Source organism: Plectropomus leopardus, chromosome 6 (genome assembly GCF_008729295.1).
Source record: "Plectropomus leopardus isolate mb chromosome 6, YSFRI_Pleo_2.0, whole genome shotgun sequence".
NCBI lineage: Eukaryota > Metazoa > Chordata > Actinopteri > Perciformes > Serranidae > Plectropomus > Plectropomus leopardus.
In genome coordinates, this window is record NC_056468.1 from 1,963,045 (window position 1) to 1,986,627 (window position 23,583).

The 23,583-nt window shown below is 40.2% G+C and overlaps 1 protein-coding gene across 1 annotated transcript in view; it reads left to right on the forward strand.

Annotated features, from left to right (window-relative positions):
- Positions 1 to 3,302: 3,302 nt before the first annotated feature.
- Positions 3,303 to 23,583, forward strand: part of adgrd2 (adhesion G protein-coupled receptor D2) — a 51,599-nt gene continuing 31,318 nt past the window's right edge. The window contains exons 1-10 of the mRNA XM_042488886.1: positions 3,303 to 3,412; positions 3,670 to 3,727; positions 4,868 to 5,107; positions 5,196 to 5,825; positions 9,082 to 9,204; positions 13,354 to 13,448; positions 14,457 to 14,747; positions 17,962 to 18,073; positions 22,622 to 22,756; positions 23,124 to 23,232. Of these exons, the coding sequence (XP_042344820.1) occupies positions 3,368 to 3,412; positions 3,670 to 3,727; positions 4,868 to 5,107; positions 5,196 to 5,825; positions 9,082 to 9,204; positions 13,354 to 13,448; positions 14,457 to 14,747; positions 17,962 to 18,073; positions 22,622 to 22,756; positions 23,124 to 23,232 (1,838 nt within the window). The 5' untranslated portion in view covers positions 3,303 to 3,367. The remainder of the gene's footprint in view (positions 3,413 to 3,669; positions 3,728 to 4,867; positions 5,108 to 5,195; positions 5,826 to 9,081; positions 9,205 to 13,353; positions 13,449 to 14,456; positions 14,748 to 17,961; positions 18,074 to 22,621; positions 22,757 to 23,123; positions 23,233 to 23,583) is intronic.

The window sequence follows — 23,583 nt, forward strand, 5'->3', positions numbered from 1 at the left end:
GGATCCCCCCTCCTGGTCACAGCAGCTTCCCTGGATCGAGTACGCACACAACAATCTGCCCAGCTCTGCCACAGGCCTCTCTCCATTCCAGTGTGCCTACGGCTACCAACCCACCTTGTTTCCCACTTTGGAGAGAGAGTCTGCCTGCCCGTCCGTTCAGACCTTCATCTGCCGTTGCAGACGAACCTGGGTTCGAGTGTGTGCCACCCTTCAACGCTCAGTCCAGCGGTACGCCTCTGCTGCTGACAATCGTCGGCGATCCCCGGCTCCGGATTACCAAGTGGGCCAGAAGGTCTGGCTGTCGACCCAAGATCTTCCCCTCCATGTTGACTCCCGTAAGCTGGCACCCAGGTTCGTCGGTCCATTCCCTATTCAACAGATCATCAGCCCGACGGCAGTCCGTCTCCGGCTTCCCCGCACCACGTGTCCAAGCTCAAGCCTGTGCACGAAAGCCCGCTGTCCCCTGTGGTGCCACCTCCTCTTCCTCCTCGCCTGGTCGACGGGTCCCCAGCATACACAGTTCGACGCCTGGTCCAGTCTCAACGCCGTGTGAGGGGTCTCCAGTACCTCGTCGATTGGGAGGGATACGACCCTGAAGAAAGGTCTTGGGTCCCATCCCGTCACATCATGGATCCAGACCTCATCGTCATCTTCCATTGTCCCCACCCCAACATGCCTGCTGGTTCTGCTGCTCCGCCACGGGGTCGTCGCCTTCCTGCCGGAGATTCATCCCAGCCTGACGTTCCTGAGGGGGAGGCCGTCGATGACGCTTCTGCCGCCCTGGTGCCTGCCTTGGCCGGGTCAGACTCTCTGGGGTCCTGATCCTTCCGTCCTGTTTTTCCCCCCTCCTCCCGCCCGGCTTGGGTTTTTCTTGTCTTTGTTGTTGGTGGTGGTTTTGTTTTTTTTTTGGGTTTGTCTGTTTTTTGTTTTTTTTTCTCTCTCTCCTTTTGGGATGTCAGGGGCCATCCCTTGGGGGGGGGGGGGGGGGGGGGTTTCTGTCACGTCTGCTCCTCTGCAGCCTCTCCTCACACACCTCTCTCCTAATCCACCTGATTTCTTCCACCTGTGCTTCCCTCTCTCTCTCCCTCTGCCTGGCTGCACCCTGGTCAGCAGTAACCACCTCCACCTGTTGCTCATTTCCTGTCTCCGCCTGTATAACCTGCCCTGTGTCTCACCCTCAGTGCCAGATTGTTCTTTGTGATGAGAAACTTTCCAGCATTCCGTTCCTCCCTGCCTGCCTGTTGCCAACTCTGTCCATCACTGACTAACCTACTTCATCTCTGCCCCGGTGATCCGGCCTGTCTTCCGATTTCCGGCACCGAGTGTGATCTGCGCCTTCCTCCCTCCTGCTCCCTGAGACAGGGAGGAATTCAGCGAGCCTGCTCTCCGGTGAGATCCGCCATCGTTGGGGTGGATTCGACTGCTCTACTCAACTCACCTGCTCTGCTCTTCCGGTGGGTTCCGCGCCCAAAACCACGTCATCGGTTCAGCCAGCTCAAAGGTTCGACTCGGCGGATCACCAAAGTGGACTTTGTTGTTGAGACTGTGATTTTGCTCGCTTTTGGCAATAAAGCCTCTGAAAGACTCTGTCCGGTCCCTGTGTTGCTTTTGGGTCCAACCACTAGCCCTGACAGTGTAAGGTAAAATGCCTTTATATATTTAATTTTACATTGTATTTGTATTCTCAAACAAATTGCCTTCTACTCGTACTATATATAGCTATATACTACTATATATATAGCTTACGAACGCTACTGTAGCATTGCTGTGTGAACACATAATGTTAAGTAAATTCTTCCATTCTTTATATTTAATGAAAATATTTGGCTTTTCAGTGGATGCTGCCATTTTTGTGTGATGTCAGATGAGCGAATCTCTGTGAAGTCAGGCTAGATTTTTTTCTCCGCCTTTCTGAGTCAGAGCTCCGACTTCAGTGGCCATTCCAGTGCACTTTTTCAAGTCGGAAGCCGACTTCCGAGTTGATTGGAACGCAGCATAAGTACTCCACCAGCTCATCAGGAGATTGCCTGCACCTGGCCCAGCCTGCTGGGAAAGACACAGAAGGATATGCGGACAGGAAGAACACATACAGAAGTGGAGGAGGGAGGCTGCATGGCAGCCAATCATGACACTATAGGCCTAAACAAACTACAGCAAACTACACCACTGTCACATGACTTCAACCTCACTATTACAAAGAGGCTGTAAAGGTGTGTTCGGGGTGACGGAATTTGTAGTATTATTTAGCCTCTTGTTGGCCTTTTTTAAGACACAAAAGTTTCAAAATTTACCAGTGGGGTATTTAATTGCAAATTTTGTATTGTAGAGTGAAAGGTAAAGTCTCTTATGACAAACCAAACCATCTCATCAGAACAGGTTTATCATATAAGTCATGCTGCTTCTAGACTGAAGAGTCATGATATATATGTCAGTAATGGAAAATAAGTGATAAGGGTCTTGAGTGTATTTCAGTCAGCCACAAAGTCAAACTTTAGCTTCTTTCTCTTTTGCCCAAATCTGGATTTGGGGTCCAATGTTTAAATCTATGACCTTTACAATTACTGTTGTGAAAACGCATGCATTTGATGTCAGAGGGCACACAAAAGCTTTTCAAGCATGCATGACAATCCGCTAGATGAAAGCCATCCAAACAGTCAAACTGCACAGTTTACTGTACAATGATTACACGAGTAGTCCTAATCTTTTATTGCCTATTATGTAAAGCCATAAAACAGACTCTATATAAACTTCTATAGCATTTACTTTCAAGAATGCTATAGAAGGCTAAAGAAGGGTTATGTGGTAAAAATGTCTCCCATCCTGCTGCGGTTGATGAACTCTCTGTGCCAAATGCTTGACACTGCTTGCGTAAGTGGCTTCTTTTAAAAAAATTACTGCATTTGCATGACAAAGGCAATGGCTTCAGGGTACTAAAATGGGAGGGAGGGGTTGGGGGTCTGCAGGGAGGCAGGAGACAGACTGGGATTCTTGGACAGACACACTGGGATCGCTGGCTCTCACCCAGTCAGGAGACCAGAAACTCTGGATATGGTCAGTATTCAAGCGAAGGTACTGGATGAGGAGTCTGGACCAGATCTGGGTTTGATCAAACCTCACATGGAGTTTGTTCACAGATTACGCGAAGAGACATTCTGCTGCTCTGAGAAGAAAATGGGCAGAGTGCAACAATGAATCAGCAGATTCTCTCAAGAATTTATGAAAACTACCTGTTAAGGAGTGACACACTAATAGGGTCTTGTATTTACTTTGTTACTTTTTTAAGATTGAAATTCATCTGGATCCAACGGAAATATTTTCTAGGTAAGGTCAGTGGTTTATTTCAGTTGGAGACTACACTGGCTTAGAGATGACTGGAGCCCTGCGTACCGGACTTATACTCTTCTATTTTATGGTAATAACAATTCTATACTTGATAACATAACAAGAGACATGTAAAATAGTATATTTAATCAACTTGTGTTAGTTCTACTCAATACATTAACTTTGGAATATTTAAATACAACAATGATAACTATGTTAACAAAAAAATCCATTAACTATCTGTTTTTCAAATGGAGAATAAACTCTGACTTATGCATGATGTTTACGGACAAATGCTGCAGAGTAACTGACGAAATAATAAAGTAAACTTTACTTTTCCTCCTGTAGGTGGTGTGTGAGAGTGAGCCGACACATGCTGGGTCAGACAGAGTGGGGGACTCACATGGTGAGACTGTTAATCACTTTTGGTGGCCATTTAGAGGCCATCTCAGTTCAATTCATAATATACTGGTTTCTCTTGTCAGTTTTCTTAATCCATCAATAAATTATGAAATACTAGCGCTGTCAGCTTCAGCACATTATTTGGATTCCGATTAAAATTTGGTTTTTTTTGTCTTTTTTTTTTTTTTTTTCTAAATAAATCACGGGCAATCCTGGCCAACATTGCTGTCTGCAAGAGGCTGAGTTTTACAGCCATGGTGATGATACCAGTATCATATGAAACTAGAAGACCTGAAGAATCCAGTGGCACACATGTCATGCTAGCTTGTCAGGAAGAGGGATACATATTGCCCCAAAGTTAAACTAAACTTAGGGAAGGAAAAATGGCATGGTTATTTCTAAGGTGTCCCTTAATCTCTCGCCTCAAGATATCTAATGAAAATAGGTTTTTGTCTCCCCTTTACAGACATGTCCACTTTATGCTAAGCAGTTTTTTTGCATGCAGTAAAAATATGTTATTTTCACCTATTGTATTTGAATATTTCTGCATATCAGGGTCACTAAACATTCTTAAGATTGCTACCACCTATGAGCTGAGTGCACAGGTTCAGCTAATCAGACTGAAGTCTGCAGGTAGTCACACTGCCAAAGACAGCAAAGCACTATTTTGGAGAGTGTGAATCACTATAAACCTGTGGATAAAACTAAATCCAAGAAGTTGACTTGGTTCTGCTTCACAAAATGTGTGAAAACTGACTGCAGACCAGTCACAAGATGGAAGGCTCAGGTTTAAGTTACATTCAAAGGTTGGTATGTTGTGATCAGTCATTTTTTATAGTTTGATGCATACAGAACCTGTACGATTCAGAGAAAGCAACTAAACAAGAATTTCTAAATAGTGCAAATATTGTCATTTGATTCCCAATCAAGACAGTCTAGTGAGATTTGCTTTAACTTGTTGTTATGGACATCAAAACTGTTTTGACATGCAAAGCAATTCTAAACATTAAATAAAAACACATGGTTGATCGAGATTTATTATTGAAATGATCATATGACAGCCCTAGTAATTACATATTAGATTAATGTCTCATTATTTTCCATGCATGCCTGTTGTGATTGTTTTCTGTGTCTCACTCTCCAGCACAACTCAGACTGGTCCATCTAACCTCCCATTGGGCCTTCCAGCTGGTCAATGACTCGCTGGCTTTCTCCAGAGCTCACAGCTTCTGCAGAGGCCAGTTCAGCTCCCTTGCCAATGCAGAACAGTTAAAGGAGCATGAGGGAGTCTTGGAGCTGCTTCGTCAGACTGGACTTCGTCCGCCCATCTGGGTCGCGGATCCCAGCAAAGCAGCCTCCAAGCCTGTGGCCCTCTCCAAACAGTGTGAGTGCAATCAGTGGACCTACAAACGAATAAAGTGAGTTAAGAAATACAAAACTGTAATTTGATTAATATATTCCTCTTCTTTTAGATATACAGTTCTTAGCTCTAAACTTCCCAAAGGACTCCCGGCAGGGCTTTGCTCGTGTCAACATGTCCTTTCCCGCCCTGTCGTCCATCAGTGTGTGTGTTCGAGTCCAGTGGAACCAAAAGTGGAATGAGGTGTCCACCATCTTTTCCTATGCTGCTCCTGTCTTTACCAACGAGTTCCAGCTTAGAGGCCAAGTGGACATGCAGGGACGCATCCTCCTGGCGCTCATCATCCATGGGAAGCACCTTCCGTATAAGGCATCTTTCCCCAATGATGGAGCTTGGCATCACATCTGTGTCACGTGGCGGCAGAGCAGCAGCCACTGGGGTATCTATGTGGATGGGGACAGGAAGGACATGGGCTCAGGCACAGACACTTCCAGGAATATCCATGGGGATGGAATACTTATTCTGGGTCAGGACCAAGATTCATTTGGAGGGAATTTCACAGAGCCCTTTTTTGGAAATATTACTGACGTGAATGTTTGGAATACTTCTCTGGAAACAAGACATGTCCGTGCCCTCAACGCATGTTCACCGATGACCCAGGAAGTGCTTTTCAATTGGAATCTTAATTATCTAAGCAGCCACCCAGTGGTCAAAGAGATGCAGGTCCCTCTGTTTTGCCCAGGTAAGAGCACATTCTATATGTTGAGTCCCATTTCACAGGCTGTCTCTTTCAATTCAGCTTTTATCATGGATGACCAGGATTGATCCTTTCCAAAAGGGTCAACCAAATGTCTCTGTTTGTAAGGGGCAGAACAACCTGTAAGTGAGTGTTCAGACAGGATACTAGCCTTGTTTAAAAGGGGCTTTGTTGGTGGGAGGTTGTTTCAGGGACCGTGTGTGGCCAAGTTTAACATTTTGCAAGTTGACACTGCTAGTTTTGTTTGTTTTATTTCAAAGCATTCATTGCATAGGAACTAGGGATGTCAGTTTTGGTTAAATTTGCTTTCAAAAAGCTGACATTCAATAACCAAGACTAAGCGGTTAATTTTTAAGAAAAAAAACACAGACATGAAATACAAAAAAACCCCAAAAACCTGTTACTCCATAGTGCTGCATTTCAAAGTGCTCTCTATTTGGGAGTTAAAATTTTAATGTTTTGTGATGTAAACGTTAACATGTGGAAACATGCCCACTGCCTAGTCTTCGATCTTCATTTTCTTTGCCACTCTGCAATGCGCACCACCTATGATTGGATTGAAGAAAGTCTGAATACAGTCATGGAGGCGGGCTCCCATTCCTTCCTATGAAAGCTGCTCTTTGGCTCTTTTTTAAGGTATAAAATACGGCACTTGGACTTACAGTGGCCAAACATGGCCGAGTGTGCCCATACAGGTAATTTCCACCGGCGGAGTGACTGACTTACGGTTTAGCACTTTGTTAGCTTGATTTCAGTCTATAAAATTTAATCTTGCAGCTCTTTTGGACTTTCCAAATGTTATCGAACTGGGTGGATTAAATCTAGATACTGAAATGAGTCGTTTCGCGAGGGTTATGATGTTCACAAAAAATATCCACTGATTTACAGATGTCTCTTTACTGATGTAAATCAATGGGAAAAAGTCTTTCTGAGCCCATGGGATCATCTGATGGACTGGGAGAGTGTAATTCCACTTTTGGCCAATATGTAAAATTTGCATCAGAGCCTGGTGCACTTCGTGGGGGCTTGGCATCACCTGGGTCGAGTGTGAGCTGTTGTTAGTTAGTTAGCGAAAATTGCCACCCTGATTATTCGGCAGTCTGCCGAATGACAGAATGCACTGTGCCTACATCATGCCTACCCACCAGTCTCGCTCTAAAGTCGCCCCAGTGAGTAAGCAGCTTCATTATGACCCCTTTAGCATTAACTTTGTTAGCACCACTAGCCATGCTGACACTGCTACCGGTGGTAACAGAGCTAAGAGTTAACTATGCTAAAGGAGGTTTACAGCTCATAATTGAGTTGCTTATTCAATGGGGCAAGAGTGGCCAGAGGTTGGACAGCATATTCCCAAAACAATGCTTTTGGGTTTGTTCTTAGTGGAAATGAAATGTATACATTGAATGACCCACACTGGTAGCTAGCTTCTACCAGAGTGAGGTGGAGTGCCGTACAGTAAACCAAAGTGAAGCAAAATTAACCTACAGACCAATACATGTTACAGGTCAAAAATAGTCTCTGCAGTTAGCCATTTAAATTACTATATTTAACATAGCAGGGCATGCAAAGTTTACTGTGGAATAAATGATTACTTAAAGGTCCTGTGTAGGATTTAGGACAGGGGTTGGGAACATTTTGTTAATAGTGCTCCTACATGCTTGGCACATGGGAGAAGTTTCAAATGCCAATAAATCCTATAGGCCTATGTAGACCATACTAGACGTATTATTTCACCGGCACTCCCTTTCATTTTTACTTCTAAAATAATCTGGATAAACTGTTGGCTTGTTTCCAATCTGTCTGTCTGAACGTTTCTTGCCTTGTTGAACTTTGCTGTCAAAGTTCAACAAAAGAAATTGCTAGACTAACATTGTCACTAGCCTGGTCACACACTGACAGACTGACATTTAAAAATCCTTAATTCCTGTGCTGATGCTCATGCTGCATCTTTGCATCATGCTTATATAAGTCAAGTTGAGTCAATTTCATTGAATTTTATTTGTAAAGCCCATTATCACAAATCACAGTTTGCCTCAGAGGACAGCATACAACATCCCTCTGACCTTAGACCCTCACATCGACTAAAGAACCCCCCCCCCCCAAAAAAAAAAAAAAACTACTAGAGCCTCTGTTATGGAGAAGTCTAACTTTACCAAAACTGTTCATTAATCAAACTGAGTTTGTGTCCATTCCTAAAAGGTCAGTGAGGAAAAGTACTACAAAATTCTTTAAAGCAAATGTTATCTTGATCTTTAAAACCAAATATGACTGTGCCCCCACTCAGCCCACTTTTATTGTAAACATGATCATACATTAGTCACTCATCATTCAACATACTGTATCTCCCACTTTTGTCTTTTTTTGCTCAAAGCATCATAGAGAGTTGGGTGTATCTGTGACTGCTGTGTGTATCATATGTGCTCTGTAAGCTTCTGACCTTTGACCCGATTAATCATTTAACAGTACATATACCATATACACACTAATCACAATGTGCATATACTGTACTTTCTTTCTTTATATTTTATGACTTTTGTCACTGTATGTGTCAACACTTTTAGCATTGTTTTTCATCTGTGTTATTCTCTGTGGGACAGCATTCATTTATATCTTATTTTGCTGCCGTGTTATTTTTTTTGTTCACATTTTGTTCACACTCACATGCTTACATCTGATGCCAGATCAGTTCAGGTAGAACTGAAATCTAGCTGTTGCTCTAACTTGCCTGTGTCTTAGTTTTGGAGTCATTCAGGATGAATTCCACCCTAAAAAGGCCCATAAACCCAAACAATGCAAGACTGAACAGTGATAGGGACACCTCTAGAAACACATTAGGATAACAGACAGTTAAAGTGAGTCAGGAGTCAGAGAAGCAGGATGGGGGGGTGGGGGTGGTGGATGGATGGAGGGGATTCCCACAGCTGCAACAGTGCGGGGGCAGTGTGGGGAAGAACAGAGCTCCATGCATTAGTGAACAATAACTCCCCCACTGTCTTTTCCTCTTACAAGATCGCTGCGGTCAGTCCTTTTTCTTTTTACTATAACAATGCAAGCTTGAAGAGGCTTTTGTTGTTTGACATGCCTGTTCCTTAATGTTCCTTATGTCATTGTTCTTTTTAATGAGATCATTATCGTTTTCCTCATCTACTGATCATATATTTCTCTTCAATATTTAGACATGCTTCAGCTGACTCTTGTCTTGTGTGTCACCATGCGTATGAACATGGGAATGTGTGAGCAGGAGTGCACCAGCAGATGGAGCTGCAGGGCTGCAGGACTCTTGAGGGCTGGTCAGACCAGGTCCCTCTGTTGGGCTTGACAGACTGCTCCGATCCACTGCCGTTCATCTGTAGGAGCAGCACAGGTGAGCCTCATACACATTCTGCTAAAACACATCAGGGTTTGTCTTGTAAATGTGAATGTCAGCGATAGTATAGCAGTGATAATGGTGGCTAGATATATTATATTGTACAATCTAATGTAAATACACTATGGTTTAGCCTTCATGAAGTGATTGGGTTGGTTAAAAAAACTGTAGTAAATATATAGGATCTCAAACATTCACTTTAATATTAAATATACCACTAAAGTGAAAACATTAAAGTTACTTTGCATATGAAACAAGATAGTGTAATTTCATGATTTTTTACCCAAAGCCTGGATTTTAGAAATGCTTAGGCCTTGAATCCAAATTCCATAAATGTAAGCCTTAATGTCACAGGAACTGCTGACAGGAAAAAAAGAAAGTCTGTGAAATATGTCAATTGTGTATTGTACTATTTTACACAGCTTTGTGGAATTCTCGAATCTGACTGGTCAATTATGGCATTCTATGGCCTGTTGCTTCTGAAGAGCAGACCATTAAGATGAATAATAGACAGTTTATATACTGTGACTGTTGGGAGATACTTAGCATAAGCAATAAAATAATCTTTCAATCAATATTTTGTGTACAAAAAATATTAATAAGCAGGATCACGCACAGTGAGCTGGTCATTATTACAAAATGAATGCCCTCAGGCTGATTCAAGACCCCTACACTAACCTGCACCTTGTTATGGTTCATTCTTGCAATAATGACTTGTTCGCTGTCCAAATCATCCCTTACTTATTCATTCGTACCTTTTTCTATAAATTCCACTTGGATGGAGGTCTAAATTATGTTTTAAAGTCTTCTCCACTGCTGAAAGACTGAAATCTGTTTGACTTCACTTATTTGTAAGACTAAAAGCTAATTATTAAGTTTAAAGTGTGTCCTCCAAGGCAGGGGCAGAGCCAGATGTTATCGTTTGGGGCTCAGCCCAAACCTAGGATGGTGCTCGGCATGTGTCCCTAAGGAGATTTTTCTTTTTTTACGACAACGATGCAGTATTTTTCAAGCCATTTAAGATAATAGCATGTCTAGAGGGCTGCGCATCATTTGCGAAAAACATAATAGTTGCCAAGGACAGAAATTGTTCTGTGGAGCTAGCATTCTAAATTACACACAAAAAGTAAGGAACTTTGTGTTTGGTAGATTATTTCTTTATTGTAACAATACTTCTTGGCAATAAATGTTATACCATTGGAAAGCTTGTTTATTTCCCTTTTAAATGGTGTCACATTTGTAAGGAAAATGCGTTTGTCTGATGAGCAGCAGAGCTGAGTATGTGGGTTGCGCCCATGAAAAATTTGCCAAATCTTCTCTGCCAATGCAAAACAGCTTTTCTTGCTGTTGCTATTGACTCTTGTTTTGAGCATCTGGTACCCCCAGGTGCTGACAATCAGGTGCCTGATTGGCACCTGATTGTCAGCACTTGTGAGCATGGGCCCTGCTACAGTGATTAGTTGGTGTCTGCTCCAAGAATCGTGCCAGAGTGACCAACACAACCACATTGGCTGACTTGCAACAAATGCTGGTTCAAGAATGGGATGCCATCCCACAGCAGTGTGTGACCAGGCTGGTGACAAAGCATAAGGAGGAGGTGCCAGACTGCTGTGGCTGTGTATGATTCTTCCACATGCTACTGAGGTTCCTGTTTGTTAAATGAATAAATTGTTAAATTGCCAATATGTCTTGTTTCTTCAGACTTCAATCATCCAATCCACCAAACAACACTAAACAAGAGTCAATAGCAGCATTAGCTGTTTGGCATTGGCAGAGAAGATTTGGCTAATCTTTCATGGGTGCAACCCACATACTCAGCTCTGCTTCTCATCCCACAAATCCATGTTCCTTACAAATGTGGCACCATCTAAAAGGGAAACACACAGGCTTTCCAATGGTATAAGATTTATTGCCAAGAAGCATTGTTACAACAAAGAAATCATCTACCAAACACACTCACATTATTGTGCTATGTTTATATTGTATAGAATTGTTTTCCAACTGTCATTATCATTTTGAAGTCAGAACACAAACATGTTAAAGATGACTAATTCTCACTCTTGCCACCTAAAAAGAGGTGGTATTTTTAAGTTGCATTTACATAGGTAGGGTAGGAATTGAAAACCTGAAAACCTATTTTTGTTATACCATGCTGGAGTAGGGTTCACAGAATGAATGTTTAGCCAACAAATCAGCATATGGTATCATCATATGAATTCATACAATAATAATATCAGCTGCTCTAATTGCAAATCTAATATCCCCAACAATGCCAAGTAAATATGATCATCAATACTCTAAACTGAATATCAGGCCAATGGAAGAACATTTAGCCTACTCAGTTATATTAGCCAGTGAGATACTTACAGCCAATGTTAGCCAGCTAGCCAGCAATGCATATGAGGCTAGTCACCTCACCTTACCTCACCACCTCAGAGATACTGGCCTGCTATAGGTGCTACAGCTGCAGATTCACAAACCTGAAACAACATCTGCCATACATCACCTCTCCACAGGGTTGCCAGCTTTGGGTACTGGCTGGAGTGAGATTTTGATGCAATGGGCTTAATCACCCATTAGCCTGCATCTCTGTAGTGGGGATCCGGGGGAATCCGGGGGAACAATTTTTTTTGTTTGTTTGTTTTTATAATCATGCTCTATTTTGATGCTTTTAATACAGTCTAGCACATTTTCATTCATTCAAAGTTCACATTTCTATCACTGAAAAATTAAATGTGTAGGTTACCTCAAAAACCTTTTCTTTTTTTTTTTACTAGCCAGAATAATAATGAATTATTCTGATGTGAAAATATTAGCAGTTGTTAGTAATTAGTATAATTGCAATCCTGACTGCGGGACTCTGACTTGAACTTCTGCTCTTTGCTATTGATCATTTTACCTGAAAAAAAAAGGTTTTTAGTAGGCCTACTTCTTTTATAGCTGTTAACACTCTGCCAACATTCCCAGTTAGAGAAAGGTTGAAAATAAGGCAATGTGCATGTGGCTCCGGGCCCCCAAAGCACTACTTTTGGTAATAATAATGAGAGCTCAGCGCGAGTGGCTGGATGAGACATGGAGTGATGCGCCCTGCTGTTTCTAAATAATTCAAAGCCTGACTGAACCTGAAACTAAAACAAAGAAATCTTTATAAGTCTAAAGAAGGCACTTTCCACCGCTGATTATTTGGCTGTTTGTTCATTCAGACACTTTGGTGCTGTGAAGCTGCGCTCTGTTGTCTGTCTCACTGTGCTGCTGTCGAACCATCAGCTGTTGGATCCATGATTTGAGAGAACAAGTTGAATCATTACAAATTACCTCCACTTGTTTGCTCAAATTCAGACAACTTAACATTTTAAGGCAGCCTGGACACTTACTTTTGAGATATGTCACCAGTTAGAACATTCACTACAGTGATTTTGCTGGTCGAGTCAGAGAGACCCAAGAAGCCCCCTTCATGTTCTGCCCCTGCACCAAGGTCTTCATAACACAATGCCCTGTATTTCTCCATCATTTTTCAATAGCCCCCCTACGCCCATCCACCCACTTTCTTGTTTTGTATACTTTTTGTTTTCTTTTTCTTTTTTTATCATGCAAGTCTTTTTGAACATTGTGTCCTCCTACTCTGTCGCCCTTAGTTATTGCTGTGTCTATTTGCACACCAAATGCTTTTTGTCATTTTGTTCTTTTGCCCTGTGTTTTGCCTTAAGTTTACTGTTAATATTCTTCCAAAAAAATAAAAATGCATGTGTTTGTGAAGCACAGAGCAAACAACTGGATAAATAAGACTTGTGTGATCAGAACAGATCCTCTGATAAAGTTTTACTATTGTTGAACGTGGACCCCAATCGATCAGTAAATCAGTGTGTTTGCCATTTTTGGGGAGATATGCGTGAAAAACAAATTCAATTTAACATGGCAGTGATAACGGAATTACAAATGGTCATGTAGTTGTTGAACTATTCTTTTTCAGAGAGGGGAATCCCCGGCAGGTCAGAGATCAGGCTCTGCTGAGAGTTGAATGTTTTAATGTGGGCACTTTAGCAGGCTGCAGAATGAACTCTTCCAGCTGAGCGATGAGTTTCTTTCAGCAGCAGACCCCCCTGCCATTATGTCATCCTCACTGATGTTTTATTGTTTTTGGCATAGAGCGTTACATGAAGATGAAGCAGATGAGTGATTCTCAGAATTCACAGCCCACAGCCTTTATGAACCATCTGATGAAGCTCTCCAACAAAAGCCAGGTAGACCACCCATGCATCCTCACCTAGCATAACTGCCCTTCTTCTACCACTTATCTAGAGATATCACTCCTTAAAAGTTTTCATCTGCTTTTTGCGACCAAACTGATTTTTAAAACTCTTAACTCTATGAAATGTGTGCAAATTTGTTTGATTTCTTTTAAAACATTGGGGAAAGAGGCAATGACCAACTTGACAAGATTTGTCCCACAGATTGCAAGAAAATTAGTTAAAGGTGACAAAGCAAAAAAAGGGTGAAAATGTCCAGAAAAAAGTATTTAAAGTCATTCTAAATGTATATTTAAACTTATGTCAGAAAAAAAATGATACATGTATTGTTCAATTCTATGCACTTTTTTGTGCTACTTTCCTTTTTCTTAAGTTTGTAAGTCTCATTTCTTCTTATTATTAGGGCCATGTGGTATTAAGTTTCTTCCCATGTTTCTGAAAGAAATCAAAGCAGTTTGATCAGGTTTCAAAGGCTTTATCACACCTAACATACAGTAGAGTAAGGTAATTGTCTTCAATCAAGACACAGAGCATCGTTTTTATTTTATTTTTTTTTCATTTCCCCCCTTTTTACAAACTCTGGTTTAGCCTAAACCATTCTGCATTGGAAAATAATTTAAATGTAAATCTGACACATAATGTTATGGGGGTTTGCTAGGCTTCTATAGGCTTAGGCAGTAGAAGCTTAATGTTGTGTGCAGATATTTACGGCAGGGTTTTTTTGCAGATCGCTGGACATATTGCTCATTATGCTTTTTCCATATATTTGAAAACTGAGAAGTGTTAAAAGGCATCTGAATGCAGCACAACAAAATTTATGTTGTTCCATGTGCTAACAGGGCTGAAACTTTAGATCTCAGTTTAAGTTTAAGTTTAAACAGCTCCCCAACACTACTCACATATGGCACAAGAAATATTTAATCAAATAATTTAAACTCTGTGATGATAACATGTAAGAGGTCATGTAGCTCAGTTGGACAGAGTGTTTCTCTTGTTCCCCAGGCAGCACTGGGGCAGCAGCCATCAGGGCTGAGCAGCCTGGCCCAAGCCTCTGCCCTGCTGGACATCTCTGTCCAGGCCTTGAAGGATACACAGCAGGAGGGATTGGAACCAACAGACATGGTGTCCCTCATCCAGCTGCTGTCTCTGGCTGCTGACGTCCCCGCACAGCCTCCCACTCACAGCACCAACCACAGCCAGGCCGACATCCAGGAGCTCAGCCAGCACTTCATCAGCGTCGCCGACAGCCTCATCAGTGAGGACAACGCCCTCAAGTGGCAGGCCATCAAAGAGGTGGCACATTTCAAATAGAACTGCATGTTCTCATTCTTTCTTTAGCCCTGATGCATGTGGGGCTCCTCACTGAAGATGCATATAGAGTTTGCAAGTCCGTGCAAAATTCCATAGATTTAGAAAAAAAATCATTTTGATTATTTCTTTTGGAGTATAGGGGGATATTAGAGCATTTTTAAATTTAAATTTTCAGCCATTACCCAGTCATTGAATTTTAGGGTCTCAGACAAATAAGCTCTGGTTCTTGAACCAGTAACATTCAGGATTCTTGGAACTGGTCTAGACTCATACCTTCATGCTTTCCCAGAATGACATTGAGGTGTACATTTTATGACTGTATCAGTGTTCGGCTCTATCCTTGAATACAATGGCTCTGCATATACCCCTGGTCGGCACAGGGTTTGTTCGATATAATTCCTTAATTCACATGGTTAGATGTGTTTTCCTGCAGTTTCTCTGTTCTCTCTTGGTAAGCACAACAATGTTGACAGTTGTCACCAGCTGTTTACAGTCTTATAACATTCTCTTTACCGCCCACAGTCAGCTCAGCTGCCTGCTGCAATACACTGACCTCTGGCACATGATGCGCACTGCATACAAAACATCCTCATTACAGCCTTGCAATATGAAGTTAATAGAAAGATGAGGGTCAGTATTTTTGATGGTATTGACAGTCACACTGTTGGGATTTATAAAGACTCTGGTATACCACCCATCCCTACTTGGAACCTCTGTGCTATGTAATGAACCAGCCCACATGTCCAATTATGTATTTAAGGATGCATCATCAACGAAAGGTGTTTCACAGTGCAGAACAAAAAAACAAAAAAAAACAGTAGAAGCAAAATTATTGATTACATTGATTACCTGCAAACTTTTGTTCTATTATTACAGATATTTGTTTTTATCCAAGAAACAGGCATGAAACAACTATAAATGAGACCAATGCAGGCTTTTTTGTAAAGATTTCTAACTTCACTTCTCTATTGTTACCTTCTCCATCCTCTCTTCTCAGCCTGTAGAATATGACAACAGATTTCTTCACGGTTCGCATTCAGGTCAAGCAAAACCTGCTGTTTTTTTAATCCAGTTGAGAACCAACTTTTTCAATCTTCAGATTATGAGTGTTCAGATCCTAAATCCTAAAAACCTACAAACCTCCTAAAATCTTAGAAACATACTAAGAAACAACTAGAAATGTCCTAAAATCCTAGATGTTCTGCTGTCGTCATGGTTCGCTGATTTCAGCTGAGAACCAATTTTTCAGGTTCTGAACTGATTTATTTTTGGTCAAAATGCTCTAACTGGTTCAAAGTTAGGTGTGGGGACTGGAACAGAACCAGTTTCATGTTAGTGGGAAAGGGTTGTAAGAGGCAGAGAAAATAAACCTCACCCCAAACCCTATAATCCCTCCCCAAGTCCTCAGTTTCTTTAACCCCCCCCCCAAGATTGAACATCTACAACAAAATAGATTTTGATATCATGAATGCACTACAAGTTATCATGGCAGCTACCAAATAATTATGATGAGTTCTTGAATTTAATATTTTTTCTAACAAATTGAAAAACTACATCCTCCACCCGTATACTGAGATCATTCTCAGTCCCCACGCTCCCCAGCAGTTCCGTCCCTGCTTAAGTAAGTCAAGGTAACGCATGCCTGTTTTAGTTCATATTTCAAATTCTTGTTTTCAAGGGTTATTTTTGAAAGCTTTTTGTTGTGACTTACTGCTTAGAATGCTATCCCAAACTCAGGCCAAGGTGAACCTAATGACATCATCAGTGTTAATATTCTCAGACTTTTGAAAAATCCTCCTGAGCCAGAGCTGTTTTTACAGGCTGAATGGTCCTTTTCTGATGGGCATACTTGTTCTTGGTGTCCATACCGAGTTCACCTTTTCAGAACTCCTCACACAGCTCTCTTTGTCAACATGCAGCTTAGCACAATGATTAACCTCACATGCGAAATGCATGTAAATATAACCAAAATACTTAAAACACGCTTGGTTCCACTATGGCAGTGATACTCAACTTACGGCCTGTGGGCCAAATCTGTACTTTTAGTATACATAAGGTGGCAGGGTTTATAAAACAGCATCAAGCTTGTTTATTAAAATACATTCTAGTGGAGGATACCTCCCTCCTAAAATCTTGAAACCTCCCCTTAAATCCCGTCATAAAATCTTTGAAACAACCTTAAAATGTATAAAAATGTCCTAAAATCTTAGAATCATTTTAAATTCCTAAAATGTCCTAAAATTCTACAAATGTCCTAAAATCCTAGAAACATGAATGATGCTGCTGAGACTACCTGGCCAAAGCGGCCCCCACGCAAAGCAAGTTGAGTATCCCTGCACTATGACCTTAGTCTGAGTAGAATATGCCAGTATGATGAATCAGGGCTTGAATGATATTCCATCAGATAATAGACAGACAGACAGACAGACAGACAACTGCTGTTTCTGCGCTAAAACACTAGAGGGCAGTATTTTTATATAGATACACTATTATAACAGCTCCTCACCAGCACTGGAATGATGGAGTGATCACAAGTTACCAGAATACAGTGACAAATGCTGTATCTGCCTCCATACATGTTGAATTAAGACACAGATTAATTATCCGATTTCTCACATCGTGACTTTCTGATCAATAGCAGAATTCAAAAAGGAAACCCTCCTCTAACCCAGAACACAGTTGGTATATTGGGTTCTCTCCAAACTCTGTCACCAAGTCTTTTTTTTGTCACTTCTGCACTATTGATGTGTGCAACTTGATCAGGTTGCATTATGACAAGTGTTGTGTTTCTCTTACCCCCCCCCCCCCCCCCCAACCCCCCAGCCTCCAAGGCCACCTCAGCCCAGGCTCAATGGATGAGCAGCACTCTACTCATCTACAAACCTCCCTCGCTCTGCTTGCAGCTCTGTCTCCAAGGCTCGGCTCTTAGTGCGGCATGTTGAATTCAGAAGGAGGGGTTTCAGAGCAGACAGTGGCAAAAACCACAATTGTGCCTGTCATTATTGGCCAATCTATTGAACTGTGTGTGCCCTCTTCAGCCAAACTGTGCATAGACCCTGGCAAACAGTCAACTGTGCTGAAAGCATTTCCCCAGTGTGTGACACTTTAATACATTTTGAAATGTAACTCTTTAGCTTTGACCGAGTGGAAAAATGTTGCTGCTGCTGTTGAGATGCCGCTGCTCTGTTTGATTCAGGTGGTGAACGGCCCCATGGACGTGGTCAGGAGTATTGACCGCATGGTGACCAGCCTGAGCCCTCGCTTGATGGCAAAGACAGATCACCTGACAATTCACAAACCCAACATCAGTGAGTCTTACGCGCGTGCACACACACACACACACACACACACACACTGACATATTAAAAACTGAAATTAATATAGCAAAGGAATTTTGATACTAAGGGGTAACATGTTTGATACATTTCTGGGTGCATCATGACAGTAAAACTGGCTGCTCTGAAGTAAAAATACCAAATTTGAACTTTAAAGGGCCAGTGTGTAGAATTTCGGGGATTTTTTTTAAATTTGTGTGTGTGTGTGTGTGTGTGTGTGTGTGTGTGTGTGTGTGTTTATATTGAATGTAAACAAAGTAAAGTGATGTAATTTTCTGAACCTCCCAGACTGTTGCAGTTCTTCTGTTATTCACCTTTACTCACTTAGTTATTGTATCCACATCACGGACAATTTTTTAAATCAAAAATGTTATTGTGTATATATGTATAGGGCTGTATATATGTATAGTCTCACATTTGAATCATCAGTCAAAGACCCCTTAGTTGACTGTAATTCCTCAAAATTGAGCAGTCTATTTGTGTGTGTGTGTGTGTGTGTGTGTGTGTGTGTGTGTGTGTGTGTGTGTGTGTTTTAGCAGCTGCCCCGTCAGACTCAGACATAGTACGATAGTGTCTGGCTTATGTTTTATATCTAGAGCTGACAAAAACTGTTGTTGCACATTCCTGATACATCATTAGCACAGTTAGCTTGTTTGCTATATTACATGAATGTCGTTGTCATGCTGAATGTCCCACTGAAAGACTTCCAAACTCTCAGGCCTAAATTTGTGACAATCAACCATAAAATACTTTCACAATATCAATATTGAGTTATTTGGTCAACAATACATTGATATTTGACTGTCTCCATATCGCCCAGCCCTGGCTGTATTTGTGTTTTACAGGGTTTTAAGGGTTTGAGATCAGCACCAGCCACAATTGCAGGTGGATAAAAAAGTTCATTTCCAAAGCTGGTGTTGCATCTGCTTCATTTTATACTCATGTCATCCGAGCAGTTCACATTCAAAATGTGCCTATCAGGAACAGGCCGAGTAGTTGACCTCTACTGTGCAGCTTTCTAGAGGAATGCTCATACAAATAACTTCATGCTATACACTGTGCTTCCTTTGGTAGGTGCATCTCTTATTAATGTGAGTATTCATAGATTTATGCAAAATTTAAAATGAGCATGATATGATGATATAAATCAGACTGGGATTAAAATCATTACAAAAGATACATTAATGATTGTTTAAATGTCTACATTTCAATTCCGTTCAATTCAATTTTATTTGTAAAGGGGGCTTTACAGCATACAACATCCCTCTGTCCTAAAACCCTCATAACAACCCTATATATATATATATATATATATATATATATATATATACACATATATATATATATATACATGCATGCTCCAAGACAAATTCAGTTGATCATACCTATTATTTAATTTAATATGTCATCCATCCATAATACCTGTTTCACTAGCAAGCACCACATTATCAACAAGATATGTTTAACGGTTTTATTGAAGAATATTGCTGCCGATGCCACGTCATCAGAGTGCGAGTGTGTGTGAGTGGTTACTCAGTAGCAGGTGGCACCTTGTACGGTAGCCTCGGCCACCAGTGTGTGAATGTGTATGTGAATGGGTGAATGTGAAATGTAGTGTGAAAGCACTTTGAGTGGTCAATAAGACCTGAAAAGCGCTTTACAAGTACAATCCATTTACCATTTACCATATATTTGCATATGTTAGCAGAGTTTATCTCTAGACAAAACTATACAGCATGGGTCGCTGCTGAGATCTCTGAACAAAGTCATAAACAATGGAAGCTATTTTTAGCAATGTCGTCATGATCAAACAATTAATGTTGCTGAATGTGACAGTATGAAATAAATCAGGTGTTAGTAAAGATTCTGAAATATATTGAAAAGTGTACTAAGTTCATATCTTCAATTTGAAGATATGAACAAATTGAAGTTTTATCTTCAATTTGTAATCTATCTGTCTACCTATCTATCTATCTGTCTATCTGTCTATCTATCTGTCTGTCTGTCAGTCTGTCCATCCCTCTGTCTATCTGTCTATCTATCTATCTATCTATCTATCTATCTTTTCTTTTGTCCGCCACTGTTTACATACAGTGATGGAGGCATACTGTAATTCTAGAAATACTTTTGAAATAATGGAATGAGACATAGCAGACCACTTGTCGCTTGCATTGTTAGGATTTGTTCATGAAACTTTTAAAGGAACGTTATTTTTCTTTTAATTTTCCTCACCTCAGCATTGTTCTTAAGGACGTAGTAAAAAAAAAAAACATTTCAAGTAGATTCCTGAGATAAAATAAAGTACTGACTTCTTAAAACCCAGCAGAAATATGATAAAGTTGCCATGGTTACACTGTTTCAGCTCAAATTACAGTTTTTCTAAGTCTCTTTGGTACATTTCTTAGATCAGAATTGAAATTCTCAAAACTACTTGTTCAGTCTTCAAATCATTGTGTCACTTGTGCATATCAAAAAAGCAGTTTCTCATTTCTTTGAACAAGTTGCAAATGCTCTGGTACATCCATGCAAATGATTATATACAATTCTCTGCTGTTTCCTACATTATCAATTGCTTATGTCATTTTGATCAAAATGTATTATAATGGGTCTCTGTTGACTAGTCTCACCGTCCACAACATTTAGGCATTAGTTCATTGCAAGTCTTTATATGCAAAATGGTTGAACCAGTTGTCATAATATGTCAAGCATATTTCTACACATTTCAATAAGACTTTTTTTTCTAAAACTGTCCTGAATTGGTAAATTGCTCGCAGGTGAATCTTGACTTTCTCTAACGAAGGGAAATGTGTGAAGCATTAGATTAACCAATGACCAACCAGTTTTCTGAAATAGCTCAAAGGTGCATCTCATGAACCATCACCTGGCAGGTATATATATATATAGCCGGAGCACAACACAATGTTGCAGCATTGGTGCAGCCAAATGTTGGCGGAACAACTGTGACCTCAATCATCAGATGTCTAGAATGATTCGAGAAATGTACCAAAGCAACTAAGAAAAACTGTAATCAATCTTGATAGATATTCAGACCGCTACTGTTGTTATGATGTTGTGGATATTGATGTAAAACTGTATGGTGGGAAGCTCAGAAAGTTTTGCTGTTTTATAAATATAACATGAGACAATATGCACTGTAAAGATATTATGATGTGACACAAAATACGTACGTTTTTTGTTTTGTTACATTTACTTATTTTTTACATTTTACATTGATATTGATAGGGATATACAATACAACATTTCTAACACCATCAGTATTGATTTGACTGGACTGATAAAAGACTATTATTCTAAAGATGTGACATAAGATACACTTTCTTGAGGGGCTTGATTTCCCTCAAAAACAAGAAGAAATGGGTAACTTAACAAGGAATGAGCAACAAATCAGTAAAAATATATTTTTAAAAATTGGCTGAAAATTTGCAAAAAAAAAAAGTGCCTATAAAATAAATCAAATAAATAAATTAAATATTTTGCAACACGTTTTGAATATATGATTCTAATAATAAGAAATATAGTTTCTGGACATTTCCTCCCTTTTTTGTGGATGATTTTGTACATTTTTTAACAATAATTTTCTGGTTGTTTTCTTGTCACCTTTTACCAGTTTCCAGCAATTTGTTAATTGTCTTTTTCCATCTCTTTGAAAAGAATGAAACCGGGTAAAAAATGTTTAAATACTTGTGAAAGGCATCTGAATGCACCACAAGAAAAACTGTTGTCCATCCAGGTTTCAAAGATTTGAGGCTCATTAACCCTAAAGGCCCACTTTAATATAACACACACTTGCATAGCTCTGCACACAAAATGCACTTTTCAAAATGAGGTTTTAAAATTTTTTTATACATTGATATTATTTTTCAGAAATGTAACCCTTTAAATACCATGTTTTTGTCATGATGCCACTATGTTTTGAGATTAAAAAAAAAGAATTATATTTTATGTACGGCATGCAAAATAGATTATTATTTTTTGTTTACCACAGCCTGGGATATGTCAGTGATTAGCAGCAACATTGATTTTGATAGTGCACTTAGTGGAAATAGCATGTGTCTTCTCCTATGCCATATAAGGTAAAACAAATTAAAAATAAATAAATAAATTACAAAAAAAAAGTCATCAGGTGGTAAATAGTAAATAGTAGACCAATTCCAAGGCAAGAGCCCAGAATGACACCCAGAAATAATACAATGCATGTTTTTATGCTTTGATGGCTGTGGGATCAAAAATGTCAGTTTGAATGGGTTTCAATGGCGCATTTTTTTTATCTTAACAATCTGAATGTAACATTTTTGTTTCCACAGTGTATTTTCGACTTTTTGTAGGAGCTGAGCTGGAAATTCAAAGATTAAACAAAAATACACAATCTTGCAGAAATGTATGCCATATTTATAAACACAGCCCAAATTATCAAAAAATGAAGAATGAATAGCATGTAAATGTGCCAAACAGTTTAAATTATACAGTAAATGTTTGCTTTTTGTCATCCTGTGTTCTCAGAGCTGGAGGTGCAGCAGCAGAGGCTGCAGGACGGATCAGGAGTATCGAGCTTCTGTGGGCCAGAGACAGAGAAACACACCAGCCAAGATTGCATTTCAGTCCCGCATCAGAAGATACAAGATCTCCATAACAACGGTAGGAAATGCTGCGAGAACCTTCTTCACTTCACCATCTTCCTCCACTTGCACTTAAAGCAGTCACTTATTCAGACTTATTTATCACAATGCTGAGTGTTTGCAAAGAGAGAACACACATTTAAATCTTGAACGACAAACTTGTGAATGTGCAGCATGGATTTACCTACTTACACTCCCAAGGTCTTACAGTGAAGTGCAGATGGAGGCACATTGTTGGGCTTTGAAACAACTATTCATTCTGAACAATAAGTGATAGTAAATTAACTACATTTTTTCTTGGGCTTTCTTCTTTGGGCTACTGTTTTATTTGGCTGTCTGCTGTGAGCTAAAGAAAGCCTCCTGTTGCTGTTGTGTTGAAAGTGCAGGCTTCCAGAAGCTCACGTTGGTCAACACGTGGTATGCATCTCTGCGGCCCCTTTTCAATCCCGAGGAGAACATCACCATGGTTCCTACTGTCACTGATGGTAGCCAGAGGTAACATAAAAGTATAAGTGCAGCTGGAAATGAACACTTATTCTTTTCATGATTCATTCATATATTTATTTATTTATATATTTATTGGATCATTTATATATGACAGACTGACTTGTTGAATTAATGTGATTCACCTGAACTGAGCTTTTATTCTGAAGTCAGCTCTGACATGCTCTTACTATAATACATATCATATACACAAACAACCAAACAAGGTGGCGGCTTATTAGACTGTCTTTTTCGGAGAAGAGGCTGGCTTGACTGCAGTAAAAACAGGTACATTTTAGCTCATTTTCCAGCACTACTTACGGACAATAGTAACATAAGTCACAAACTGCAGCCAAAACAATC